The 12,678-nt window shown below is 41.7% G+C and overlaps 2 protein-coding genes and 4 non-coding genes across 16 annotated transcripts in view; 5 read left to right on the plus strand and 1 right to left on the minus strand.

Annotated features, from left to right (window-relative positions):
• The window catches only part of vstm5 (V-set and transmembrane domain containing 5), an 18,097-nt gene continuing 5,419 nt past the window's right edge, over nucleotides 1–12,678 (plus strand). For 2 of the 10 annotated variants that reach the window (XM_004075184.5, XM_078929768.1), the window contains exons 1-2: nucleotides 10,361–10,453; nucleotides 11,518–11,663. The gene's annotated coding sequence lies outside the window, so the exon portion shown is untranslated. Of the gene's footprint in view, nucleotides 185–9,079; nucleotides 9,136–9,211; nucleotides 9,376–10,360; nucleotides 10,454–11,517; nucleotides 11,664–12,678 lie in introns of those variants that run through there. The other 8 variants (XM_078929773.1, XM_078929772.1, XM_023961656.2 and 5 more) reach the window with 8 other exon arrangements.
• On the plus strand, nucleotides 1,158–1,348 carry LOC111948533 (U2 spliceosomal RNA). The gene has a single exon (XR_002874546.1). It is a non-coding gene; the product is annotated as a U2 spliceosomal RNA (small nuclear RNA).
• LOC111946285 (uncharacterized) lies at nucleotides 2,181–8,980 on the minus strand. 2 transcript variants are annotated; one of them, XM_023961635.2, is made up of 10 exons: nucleotides 8,840–8,980; nucleotides 7,706–8,402; nucleotides 7,551–7,634; nucleotides 7,400–7,465; nucleotides 6,630–7,210; nucleotides 6,465–6,554; nucleotides 5,226–6,360; nucleotides 4,001–5,078; nucleotides 3,845–3,908; nucleotides 2,181–3,740 (listed from the first exon to the last, which is right to left on the minus strand). In XM_023961635.2, the coding sequence occupies exons 5-10, from the start codon at nucleotides 6,715–6,717 to the stop codon at nucleotides 2,671–2,673; spliced, it is 3,525 nt and encodes a 1,174-aa protein (XP_023817403.2). In that variant the 5' UTR covers nucleotides 6,718–7,210; nucleotides 7,400–7,465; nucleotides 7,551–7,634; nucleotides 7,706–8,402; nucleotides 8,840–8,980; the 3' UTR covers nucleotides 2,181–2,670. The 2 variants fall into 2 exon arrangements, with proteins under 2 accessions (XP_023817403.2, XP_078785893.1); XM_078929767.1 differs by lacking the exons at nucleotides 7,400–7,465; nucleotides 7,551–7,634; nucleotides 7,706–8,402; nucleotides 8,840–8,980 and having other exon boundaries at nucleotides 5,226–6,357; nucleotides 6,630–6,858.
• On the plus strand, nucleotides 10,843–11,006 carry LOC111948519 (U1 spliceosomal RNA). Its single transcript, XR_002874533.1, has one exon. It is a non-coding gene; the product is annotated as a U1 spliceosomal RNA (small nuclear RNA).
• Nucleotides 11,252–11,325, plus strand: trnan-guu (transfer RNA asparagine (anticodon GUU)). Its single transcript has one exon. It is a non-coding gene; the product is annotated as a tRNA-Asn (tRNA).
• On the plus strand, nucleotides 12,480–12,643 carry LOC111948518 (U1 spliceosomal RNA). The gene has a single exon (XR_002874532.1). It is a non-coding gene; the product is annotated as a U1 spliceosomal RNA (small nuclear RNA).

The following is a 12,678-nucleotide window of genomic DNA, read 5'->3' on the forward strand; positions in this document are numbered from 1 at the left end:
GGACATAAAGCGACACTTTTCCAAACTTGAATAGTACTTTTTTGTTAATTGGTAATAGGTGAAGCTGGCACCTTTAAGGGTCACTTGTCTGCAGTCTGCGCACGTGCAGCTTAATAAGCTCGTCGTTTCGAGTCGCGTGGATTTTAACTTTTCTGCAGAAGACATCGACGGTAAAATGGGTAAAGTACGTCTTTTTTTCCAAGCTTTCTTCTAACGTTTCTATTTTGTGTAATGTTTTGGGTTTTAATGATATGAACGCGAATGTTTGTTTCACGTCTCAAAGTTAATATAATATGGACCTTGGCCTAATCAAGCGAGTGAGCAGTAATTAACGACTTTTTATGTCGAAAAGTTCCAACAATCACAATTTTATGTTGGTGGAAATTGTTCGTGGGTTTGCTTTGCAAGTTGTGACAATGTGTATTTTATTTTCAAATTATACCCCATTTTTAGACGTACAGACGTGAAGTGAGGCATTATGTGCTGGCCTAAAATAAAGCTATATTTTTTCTGGTGCTGTTCTTTTTAACCTGTACTAATTTGTACCGTTGTAAAATTTACTGGTTATTTTATTTTCCAAGTTAAAAATTAATGTCGAGCTTTGGGTTTTCCTCAACAATCATACACATTTAAAATTGTAGGTCTGAAAACAACCCGCGTAAATTGGTCTTTGGCGGATGGATTTCAGACTTAGCAGAAAAGAGGCTGTATTTCCACCTTTGTTTCGCTAGAGGGCGTGTGGTTCTTGTGTTTGTTACAAAACCGCATTGAAAGAAGACTTCGAAATTTTAATGGCTAGCATCGATTTTTATCTAGTCAATTACACAGAAGAGATTCGGTTGAGCCTGGAATTAATTACGTGAGATGGAATATTTATAAAGATTTTCTTAAAATGGTTGTTTTATGTTGTTTTTGCTACTCGTCTTCCAATAGGACTAGATCATACCACGTGTTCCGGAAATAACACGAAGGCTTCTTTTACGTCTTTAGTTCTTTGAAATTTTACCGCTTACCGATCTATTCATGTTGCACAATAAATATTATTTGTTGGTTTAAGTTATAGAAAGATGGATTTTATGTTTATTTGGTCACTGTAGAACCTTGAGGTAGATTTGTAGAAAGCAGAATGACTTGGTTTCCTCTGCTCAGTGGTCGGTATCGCTTCTCGGCCTTTTGGCTAAGATCAAGTGTAGTATCTGTTCTTATCAGTTTAATATCTGATACGTCCCCTACCCGGGGACCATATATTAAATTGATTTTTGGAACAGGGAGATGGAATAGGGGCTTGCTCCGTCCACTCCACGCATCGACCTGGTATTGCAGTATCTCCAGGAACGGTGCACCTCCCCCCTATAGCTGTTGAATGAAAAATAATGTTAAGCCTCAACTGCATATTAGTATTCTGTATTCATAGTTATACATTAATTCTATTTTTCAATTGGTTTAATTCGAAGAGGAAGAGGAATTATGTTTGAATGATGTTAAAATGTGTATAAATCTATCAGGAACAAGTCTTTGAGTTTTAATACAGAAGATTGACTTTTAATTGATAAATTTAATTAACACATTCCAGGTGTTTTTCTCATTAATAGCCTGTTGCGCGTTTGTGTAGAATGCTTGAGATTGTTAGATATTATTTGACAGTTATAAATACAATACTGTTGTATTTTCGATACGAAAATAATTTTCCTTCAATGTCACTCAGTGTGTGGCTGACATTTATGACATGTTTGAAGATTGCTGAGCAAATGGAGAATGCACTCCCCTGTATGTTTTTTATTTCTCCCTTCGATAAACATACACAGATAATGAATAAAATTCTCCATGGCTAGGATGTCACAAAGATATTAACCTTTCATTTTCACTGGGTCTCCCATGCATTGGTGGTTCAGTGGTAGAATTCTCGCCTGCCACGCGGGGGCCAGCCGTATATACCTGTAACACGGAACAGCCAATCAAATTGCAGCTACTGCAGCATAGTCAGCCAATCAAACTGTGGCTTGTGTAGCGCTGTCCAAGCTGATGAAATCCTTTGGTCCCGAGTTCGAACCCCGGTTAGAGTGATGTCAGTCAGAAGTTGTGGTATAATAAATGTTTTTGTTAAACTGAATATGACATTTCATAATTATTGTTTTCTACTTCTGTCTCTCCTTGTTCCAAATAACAGTCATGATCTGTTGCTCATTTCAATTTCAACTATGTTTTATTAAGAAATCAACATGAAAATAAATAAAACACAGTATTTAACACAAAATGTACCAAAATGTTCAACCATGGATTTACAATTGAAGGGCAGAAGGGTTTAAACAGGCAAAACTTTAATACAAGTATTTTAAAGGTGTAAAATGAATTGAGGAAGTAGTAAATATGTTTGCTTTTTCTATCAAAACTAAACACTAATAATAAATATGTAAGAAAATTGTATTCACAAAATAGATTTCACAAACTAAATTACAAATATTTTCACATTGATAGATAACACCACGAGTTCTATCATAATCAGTGTGTTATCAGAAGAGAACTTAATACAGGCAAACATATAGACAGGTTTAGCAGAGATTTTGACGTTTTACACTTATTTCTCATCCAATATGACAAGCTGAGGTAAAATGAGACAAAAGTGGTCAAAACAGCAACATCTTTTGATAACAAATAGAACAGACATAAAAGCTATCTCTTTCCCTCTTCTGCTTGCCGGCCAGCAGCCCACCTCATCTTTTCAGCCTCATAAAAAGGAGACTGAGAGAACTCCTCCCAGGTCATTTCTTGAGTCATCCCATTTGCCCGGTGGAGGGACAAGACTCTGGCAGGACAGTAAACATACTTCCCCACAACACCAGGGAACCCGGTGTGTATGTGTGGACTCTCTGGACCTTGTTTCAGTGGTTTGTGGCAGAACCTGCACAGACGCCCACTGGGATGCTGCTCCCTTGCCTTTCTTTTCTGTCGGTCCTCCAAAACCTTTCTGCATTGTGCAGACCTCTGCTTTGCAGCCTTTAACTCTCTCTCAAAAAATGGCGTGGCAGCAAAGTCTGCAAATGGCATCCTGGGGTTTGTAAGGCCTTCTGCTGCATAGATCTGGAGTACTTTTTTGGAGCAGTAGAAGTATCTCACATCCCCAGACTGATAAAAGAAATGAACAGAAGATCCATCACCAAGGTAACGAGACTTTGGCTGCCCACAAGCAAGACAGTTCCTTGTCATTTTTTTTTCAGGTTTCTGCTGTTGTTGCTGCAGACCTACAATCTCCTTCACCATTTTTTCAACGTCAGTCTTCGTTAAAGGAGCTTCATCTGGTTTAGAGCTGGGGGGGTTCACTGGAGCAGGAGGGAGAGTCACAACTGGCACAGTGACAGTTTCACTGCCTTCAGTGAGTTTATGCCACAGCTGCTGGGTTTCCAAAAGTTTTTCGGGACTAGTGTTCATAGACGAACTTCTGTTAATCATCTTCGCCATGTGCTTCACGTAGCGGGAGATGTGCTGTTTAGTGGTGGGGTGGAGGAGGCTGTTGGGATTCCTGGAGGCAGTTTGAACAAGGGCGGCATACTCTGCGTCTACCTTGCTCAGAAAGTCCTTTTGTCCATGGTGCTTTGCCAGAAGGACATCAATGGCATCTCTCATTGGATTTGTCCAACGAGAATGGTCCAGGACAAAAAGCAGACCCCCTGCTTTGATAGGACCAGTGCGAGCTGCGCGTGGAGAGGCAGCAAAAGGCAGTGGTGGTGGTGTCGTTGAGACATCTGATGGAGAGGAAAAAAGAGAAAAGTTAACCCTTCTCACTTCTCTTTCCTTGAATGCAATGCACAAATAAATTAAAAAAGGCTGAAAATTTGAACTAAATTACCTTTCACTTCAGGGGCTTGGGTCATTGCTAGTGAGTCATCAGCAACCACACCTAAGACATTATCCTGAAACATTGGACCATTCAGTTAGTTTAAACTTGTTATGTAGCTGCAGTTTTATTGTAATAGAGTGAGGATGTTTGTTACAACAAACTTACATGAGCAGAGTGTTCTTCTCCATGTTCTTCAGGCAGGTCGATGACTGTTTCATTGGAAGGAGGTGGTTCTGGAGACAAACGCTCTTCTTCCTCAACAACCGGGTCTCTCTGAGACTTGTGTTTGTCCCAGTGAAGAGGAACCGGACGGCAGCCAGGCTCCACATACTGCAGTCCAAACCTTTCCCCAGTGTCGGCCTGTGACAAGACTAAGGCAGGGTACTTAGCTTGTCCTGTCACTTCCTTTGACAGTTTGTTCAGCTGTACAATCAGAGCTGGATTAAAAACTGAAGGAAGCTTCAGACCAGGTTGCTTCAGGCTCACAAGGCGCTGGAAGTTCCACCGAGCTACTCCAGTCATGCCTTGGGCCTGGAAAAGTTCTGTCGAGACCTGATTTCCTGTCACCCATTTGGACTGGTGGAAATGAAATCCCTCCTGCTGGGATGTTCCTCGCACCGGGATCCAGATCGGTACCGCTGCCGCTTCCCCCTTGATGTGGTTCAGCTGTAACGTGCCACCGTGTCTGTAGAGGATCCCGTCTCCCACCTCCGGGTCGCTCAGACAGCCCCTGAGGATGTGAACGCGCTGAATCCTCCACACTTTCAGCATTGTTGCCTTAAACAGTGGTATGCCATCTGGATCCGATTCCAAAAAGAACCTCTTCAGAACACTCTCCACCCGCACCAGCAGCTCTCTGGGTTCTGGGATCTTGGTGCGGCAGTGCTCCCTGATGTGCTGCTTTGTGGGGTTAGCTGGCTGGATCCCACAGAAGGTGTAGGCCTCCTTCAGCCTCTGAAGATCGGTTTGGTCCACCACACAAAAAGCTGCCGAAAGGAACTTGCAGAAGGAGCTGTGAAGTGGATGATGCTCTGAGATGCACTCCCTGGTGAACCGCCGCATGCAGTGAAACAAGTCCAGCTTGATGCTTATTTCTCTGTTGTATTTGGTACGGGATGCACATCTATTGGTGAAGTCTCCAGATGTTGCTTCACCCACTATAGCCTCTGTGGTCTTCCAGGAATCCCAGAGAAGATGCTCCTGAGGCTGGGAGTTTGGGATCCTGAATGGAGAGCAGCAATCCCTGTCCATGCACACAGGTAAAGCACCTTTTAATTGTTTATTGTGCAAATAAAGGGATTGTTTTTAAAACAATATTTACTTATGTTTTTCACGTTTTTACTGTTGAAACCATTAAATTAGAAGTAAAATGAACAAAGTTTTGTCTCACCTGTCAACCCACTGGTACTTTGCTTTTGGCAGCGCTGCAGAAATGTAACGCCGGGACAGCCCGTCGTACATTGGCTCCAGAGACTTGTCGCTTTCTGACTGCAGCATCACCCAGGACAAAATCATCCAGTTTTCATTCATAACTGCATAAGATGACATTGTGCCTGATGCCAGGACAACCTTCCGTGCCACCTTTCGGGTGTGGTCAGCCCTCAAGACCTCACCAAAAGTGCCTTGAAGGAGCAGATTGAGCGTGCCCTCCTCCCTATGGTACTCCTGAATGAGGCAGTCCACCAGGTAGTGTGAAGTCACTGTTACCCCACACCAGCCATCTATGTCTGTATACCCACCAAAAGGATCTGGTGTGGATGTTTTCCTCATTGCCCCCGTGATTGTCTGCTGGCCATATAGTCCGCTCTCTCCATCCAGAACATTCTTCACTGTCCCCAGATAAGCCACGTGTGCACGCTCGTATCTTAGGTGAAGAGCTTCATTTAGCTGATTGGCCATATCACCTGGAGACTTTGCTGTACGCCGCAGCTCATCCATCACAGTCTTGCATACTGCCTTTTTGTGGGTCAGGAAGGCTGGAAAAATCTCCTGAAAACGACGAGGCAGCATGTCCATCCATGAAGGTTTGTCTGCAAACCAGTGCTTCTTGCAGACTTTACAGGTCAGCCGAGAAGCAAGTATGTAGTACTGACCACTTGTGCCAATTATGACACGGGGCCGACCTGTTCCAGAGGAGACCACGAGGGGTTTTGGGCAGCCATGCAGACACGGGAGGGGGTAGTTGTTACGCACTCTTTCCATTATTGCATGGTCTGGTTTCCAGATAAAAAAAGGATGGAGGTGAAAGTACTTTGGGGATGGTAGCTCATAAATTGAGTCAATGAGTTCCGGCTGAGGTGGGTTACGCCACAAGGAGATCATATTCATGGCATGTCTTACAGGTGGAGACCCAGGCCACAGTCCTAAGGCTTCCATCTCTGTTTTCATCCAGATCCTCTGCTGGGGAGAGCAGTTCCAGCTGCTAACATCCTGGTCATAAGATGGAAGTGGTGAAGCAGCAGGCGTTGGCTGAAAGTGAGCAGGAGAAGGAGCTGCAGACTGAGCTGAGGGTCTTCCAACGACTGCTGCAAAAATAAAAAAATACCTTGAGTTGTTGTTGAATAAAATATTATCTCAAAGTCCAAATGAATACAGTACTTTGCATTTTTGTCAAAGTTAATGCACTGACTGTAGGTTTTATCCTGGACACGTTGAGGCAGTTCCAAAGCGAGCAACTCTGGTGGTACTGGCAGAGGAGTCTTCACTGGAGCTGAAGTAACTGGTGAAAAAGACAGTCAGAAACAGACAGGAAGCTGCAGCAGAGTAAAGCTGACAAATGATCCTCAACACTCACCTGCATGTGTGGCAGCAGGACAGCTGGACCTCTCAGGCTGGTCTGGATTCAGATCAACAGAAATATCCATCAGTAATGGCCAAATCATTGACAGTTCTTTGGTAGTAACTGTGCAAAACACTCAAAACCATGCAAGAAAACATGCTCAATAGAACAGGTGTGGTATGAAAATCAATAAATTAACTATTAGTTTCATCTTTTTATCTTTTGATTGACCAGGAAAGGTTCCATTATGATGTAATAATCCATGTGTAACCACTTTACTCTGACGTGTTAAGACATGTACTTTTGTTGTAATTCTGCTTTTTAAGACTGGTTTCCTTCAATCATTTTCATACCAAACCTATAACCAAACCCATGCAAATAACATAAGTCTGTACTTACCCTCGACGACGAACAATGAATACCTTCAGCATCATAAAAGCAGTCAAACAAAACACCTGCATTAGAACAGGCCTGAACGTGGCCAACCAGCAAACAGAGGAAAGGAAAAGGTGATCCTGGTTTACGACAGAACCATCAGGTACCAGCGGCGGCGGTGGCAGTGGCAGCAGCAGCATCTAGACCTTTACTCAGTGAACCTGAAAGAAAATAAACCAATGAATATTCTTCTTTTTGAACAGACACATTTAAAAGTGCTGAGTGTAAAGAAAGGACTGATCTAAGACTAACATGTAGTCTAATATCAGTTTTTCAACTACCAGTACTACTACTCCACATACAGAAACATAACACGTGATGCATGATGTGTGCACGTTGGTGCTGCTCACTTGGTTGGGTTGGGATTGTTTCTAAACATGTTGGGCCTGTCATCTTCTTCACTAAATGTCTCTGCTCTTTAGTAAAAAAAATAAGAAAACAGGTTTGAATTAGAAGTAGTAATTAACACTCAGTGTGTACTTGTGTGTGATTTAGTTTTACCTTGTAAAGGGAGGAGTTTGGATGGAGAGACAGAAAGCATCATTCTCTCCAACTCTTCATCATCTTCCATCTCTAACGAAGATACTGAAAAGATGGGAAACATCATTTCTACCATCTTTCCTAACATCAGCATTAACGTCTAGTCTGCCACAGACCTGGAGGACTAGAAGAAGGTTTAGTAAGAGCAGGTTCTGAAGAGCTCTGAGTCTGAGCCTCTTTCTTCTTCAGGTACTGCTGGAGCAGGAACATTTTGCTGCCTGAAACACACTGTTTCCTGAGGATAAATGATGCATATCCATCTTCTCTTTTCTCCCAGACATCCTTCCAGGTCTTCTTAGAATGCACACCAAATCCAACCAGCTGGTTGTCCTCACTACTTGAAGGTGGCTCCACTGATCTTTCAGCTAAACAGTTTCTCAGATCTCTGATTTCGTGAAAGTGTCGGGTATAATCCAGAAATGAAAAGAGACTCTCCTTCTTTGGTCCCTCGGCATTAAAGAGTCCAGCTCTCTCCTCTTCCTCAACCTTGTTAATTAAATAAATGGTGTAGCCAATATCATTTTCTAGCAGCCACCGAAAGGACTTCCCCTTGTATTTGCCAAATTGAAGAACATACTCCCCCAACACCTCCTGCCTGTCAGATGTATCTCCACCCCTAATGAAGACTTTTGACAGGGCGTTTTCCTTCACTTTTTCCTCTCTCTGGGGAGCAGACTTGTCCTGGAGCTCAGGATTTTTTTTGATCCTCTTGGCTTCATCTGAAGGGTCCTGCCTGAGAAACCCAGTTGGGCCTCGTCTGAAGCTCACGCAGATTTTTCCAGGAAAAATTAATTTCCTCTTCATTCTGGAGATCTATAACCAAAGATACATTTATTGTCGTTAGTGGGTGAAGTAGCCCAGGTCTACTGTAACTCAAAAATAGTTAAAAAAAAACAACAACATACAAATATATATATATATATATATATATATATATATATATATATATATATATATATATATATATATATATATATATATATATATATATATATATATATATATGTGTGTGTGTGTGTGTGTGTAAATGCACATATAGATATTATTAAAGTTATCTACCTTTGGTAAAATTCAAAAGCTTTTGAAAACACACACAAACTATCATGACTAAGTTTGAAGAGGTTTTTCATCTCTTACGAGTAGCCGTATCCTCACCGCTGGAGTTTCAGACCTTTCATGCTCAACAAAAAATAACGGGAAGAGAAATGTCTTCAAACTAGGAACAGTTTTTTTTTTAACTTTTTACTTACATCAGACTTTAACTTGACTTTAACTTGTTGTGCTCTTGTGTTTTAACAGCGATCGGATCAAATCTGGCCGCAGGATTATTGTTGTTTTGTCTTCCTAAAGGCTCTTCCTGTGAAAACCTTACTACTAAGACGATGTGGAAACAGCGCCCCCAAAATCTCGCTAGTGGTGAAAAAGTATATTACATCCGTAGTGTTAAGAACTACCATAGAGAATGAATGAGAAAAGTTAAGAGAGTTAAGCTTAACCATTTTCGGCTCCCGCGCGGGAGGCCCGGGTTCGATTCCCGGCCAATGCAGTATGTCCTTTTTTCTTCCTCTCAAACAGTTAAACATTCATTTCACAATTTAATATTGTTTTCCTTTATTCCTCAGGTGTTTTTGAAAAACCCAAACTTGAGAGTGAAACATCTGATGACTGTCCAGGGACGAACAGGAATCAACGGACATCACTAACCTAACCAATGAGATGATGCTGCGCGGTGTGATTCTTGTCCATCAATCTAAATTCATCTTTCACTGGTGAGGTTTTTTAAAAGGTTTGTTTCTCAGAAAAAAAGATTGCTAAGCTGCACTAAACGGAGCTCTGCTTCCCTGAGGTTTCAGTGAAACTGATTTTTTTTTTTTAATTAATGTGAACATGCTGCATGTAGGGCTGAGCCATATAGAATTTATATAGAGTGTCAATGTGGGAGAGGGACAGACACGACAAATGTTGCAATGATGGAAGTAACCGGAGCGAGTGATGTTATTGATGTGGGCAGTGAAGGAGAGAACCAGGATTTTTTTTAATAGGTGGCTACTGCTGATGTCAGACCAGTGGGAACTGTCTTGAGGGGCGCATGAATGAGGTATTGGATTTTTGGAAAAGTTCACTAATTTGATCAACTGATGAGGAAGTTAAAAGCAGAAAATGGGCAAAATGGGGGAATTAGAGCAGCGGGGACTGAATTTGGATTTAATGAAGGCTTAGGTTGCTAATGGATATTCTCAATTTTAGATGTTAAAAATGAAGCCAAAATGTTGCAAAAACCTGACGAGTACAAGTGTGTGTGTGTGTGTGTTGTTTTTTAGAGTAGTGAAAAGTGATTTTCCTTCTGAGGACTTTACTAAACCAGAGAAAATAGTGGTTTTTGCCTTGGATATACAATCATTGTAATGAGAAATATAGCTAGTGTACGTTTGCTTCTGGCCAACAAGCAGCATTGTGCCTTATGACAGTGGAGTGACACAGGACTTGAAAGTTGAGACTTTTTAAAATCTGTGTTCTTATTTATTTCACCGTAAAATATGTAGTTAGTTATGTTGTCCACTAGAGGGCGCCAAGGTGACAGTGCTTTTTGTGCACAGATCTGCAAAACCAAATGTGCAGATCAATGAAAGTTGATTCATTGTGGCGACCCCTGAGGGGATATGGCGAAGGCGGCAATATTTATTCAACGCCCCAGACTTTAGATGTTGGGAAAACTTGGTTTTGTTTTGAGCTTTGGCGTCAAACTGTATACATTTGCAGTTCGCATTCCAGGCCAGTGGGGGGCAGCAGCAGAGCTTTGATGTTCTAGTCAGCAGGATACAAAAGAAGGGGAAGTAGTTCATTGTTAGCAAAAAAAACGTCTGGTTTGTATGTTTTCATTGATTTTAGTTGTAGTTGTGTTGCTTTTATGAACATATTACAATTCAATCAGTTTATGGATTTTGTCAAATTCCCCCTTATTTTTTAAATCTCTGAAAATCGCCTTATGGTGAATAAATTAATGAAACTTTGTGATCAACAGTTAGCTTTTGTTGTCCAGTCACAGCAGTGCATCATGGGTATTTTATTTTTTGTTAGAACCGACGATCGATGTTAAAGATGTTACTTTATCATTTGCAGATGTGTTTGTGTAGCACCGTGTTGAATGTGTGTCCTGAAGTGTGTGGTTAAGTCAGTTTGAGGAGTGTGTAAGGACCTTAAAGCTGCACAGTGTGTGTGTGAAAGTGGTGTGTGGGTGTGACATGAACAACTCATACTTACCTGGCAGGGGAGATACCATGATCATGAAGGTGGTTCACCCAAGGTGAGGCTCAGCCATTGCACTGAGGCTGTGCTGACCTTTGCGAATTCCCCAAATGTGGGAATCTCGACTGCATAATTTCTGGTAGTGGGGGACTGCGTCCGCGCTCTCCCCTGATCATGTGTTCAAAGATAACTTATTTGAATGATCAGTAAGCTTGTGATTAATGTCTTGTGTACATATTATAGCAAGAATTCTTTCAATTGGTTGTTAAACTTAGCAGTTATGTAAATCCAGTTCTCCCATCAACGTGCATTGCAATTGTGATGACCTTGGAAACATTGATGATCCAAACTTAAGCCAAAAGAGCCGTGGTCTCTCATAGATATCAGTCATAGGGTAGGAGCACAATGGCTCAGGGGTCTCTGTGGCGCAATCGGTTAGCGCGTTCGGCTGTTAACCGAAAGGTTGGTGGTTCGAGCCCACCCAGGGACGCAAGTATTTTGGTTTTAGTTTTTTGAACTCAGCAAACACAAATCCATACTTTCACTTAAACACATTTATTTTTTCGATCTTTGTTCCAACGGCATCAGCCTCCAACTGAAATGGAATGAAAAATCAGGAGCTGATAACAAAGACACTCTGTACATGTGCTGTGATGTTGATGTGTTTTTACCGTGTTGACAGCATTTCATCTGACCACAAAAATGGAACTGCTGGGCTACACAGAGCTGTAAGAGGGGAAGCGAGAACAGAGAACTACCAACAGAAGCACCTTTAGTAACCTGCCATCCCAAGGATCTGACACAGTTCACGCCTTTAGCAGTGACAAGGTAGTCCAGAAACCTTTGCATTGAATGGAATGACCTGTCCTTGTCCTTTATGTCCAGCAGTTTTAGATGTCTTTTCTGACGTGGTCATTGTGAACCATTTTCAGAATCACTGGAGGATTTCCATCTGTTGTTTTGTTGAAAAACATTGCAGTTAGTTACTTTGTCCACTAGAGAGCAGCAGGGCTTGGTCAGTTGTGTCGAGCACATACAGTGAACATTAATATATATTTAATTTAATGAACAAACTTTAATTCATCCTACCAGTTTTCCGTTATTGTGAATTCTTGGTTTTATTATAAACTTTGGTGTATCCGTCAGTTTAAACAGTGGTGTAATTATCATGCCAGAACAGTAGGTGGCAGCAGGATGTTTTAGTCAGCAGGAAACAAGGAAACAGGAAGCGCTTAAGTGTTAGCAGAGAAAAACGTCGGATTTGTATGTTTTCTGTTGATTTTTAGTTTTATTTGTGTTTATTTATCGACACATTATGACTCATACAGTTGATTGGTCTTATTTAATTCCGACTTTTCTCTTTGAACTCTGCGAGAATTGCCCAAAGGACAGTTAATGAATGGAACTTTGTGGCGATCAGTTAGCTTTTGTTGTTCAGTCACAGCAGTGCATCATGGGAATTTTTTTTTAATCGACGTTCAATGTTTAATATGTTAGTTTATCGTTTGCGGGTGTGTTTGTGTAGCACAGTGTTGAATGTGTATCCTGAAGTGTGTGGTTAAGTCAGTATGAGGAGTTTGAAAGGACCTTAAAGCTGCACAGTGTGTGTGTGAAAGTGGTGTGTGGGTGTGACATGAACAACTCATACTTACCTGGCAGGGGAGATACCATGATCATGAAGGTGGTTCACCCAAGGTGAGGCTCAGCCATTGCACTGAGGCTGTGCTGACCTTTGCGAATTCCCCAAATGTGGGAATCTCGACTGCATAATTTCTGGTAGTGGGGGACTGCGTCCGCGCTCTCCCCTGATTATGTGTTCAAAATCAATCATGTGGCTAATAAG

Source organism: Oryzias latipes, chromosome 13 (genome assembly GCF_053564925.1).
Source record: "Oryzias latipes strain Hd-rR chromosome 13, Olatipes_Hd-rR_3.1".
Classification (NCBI taxonomy): domain Eukaryota; kingdom Metazoa; phylum Chordata; class Actinopteri; order Beloniformes; family Adrianichthyidae; genus Oryzias; species Oryzias latipes.

Excerpts from the sequence above, each read along its gene's own strand:
- LOC111946285 (XM_023961635.2), bottom strand. The coding sequence starts at position 6,717 with ATGATTTGGCCATTACTGATGGATATTTCTGTTGATCTGAATCCAGAC. Across the intron at positions 5,079-5,225 it reads AAGTACCAGTGGGTTGACAG|GGATTGCTGCTCTCCATTCA; the intron begins GTGAGACAAAAC and ends GTGCATGGACAG. Across the intron at positions 3,909-4,000 it reads GAGAAGAACACTCTGCTCAT|GATAATGTCTTAGGTGTGGT; the intron begins GTAAGTTTGTTG and ends CCAATGTTTCAG.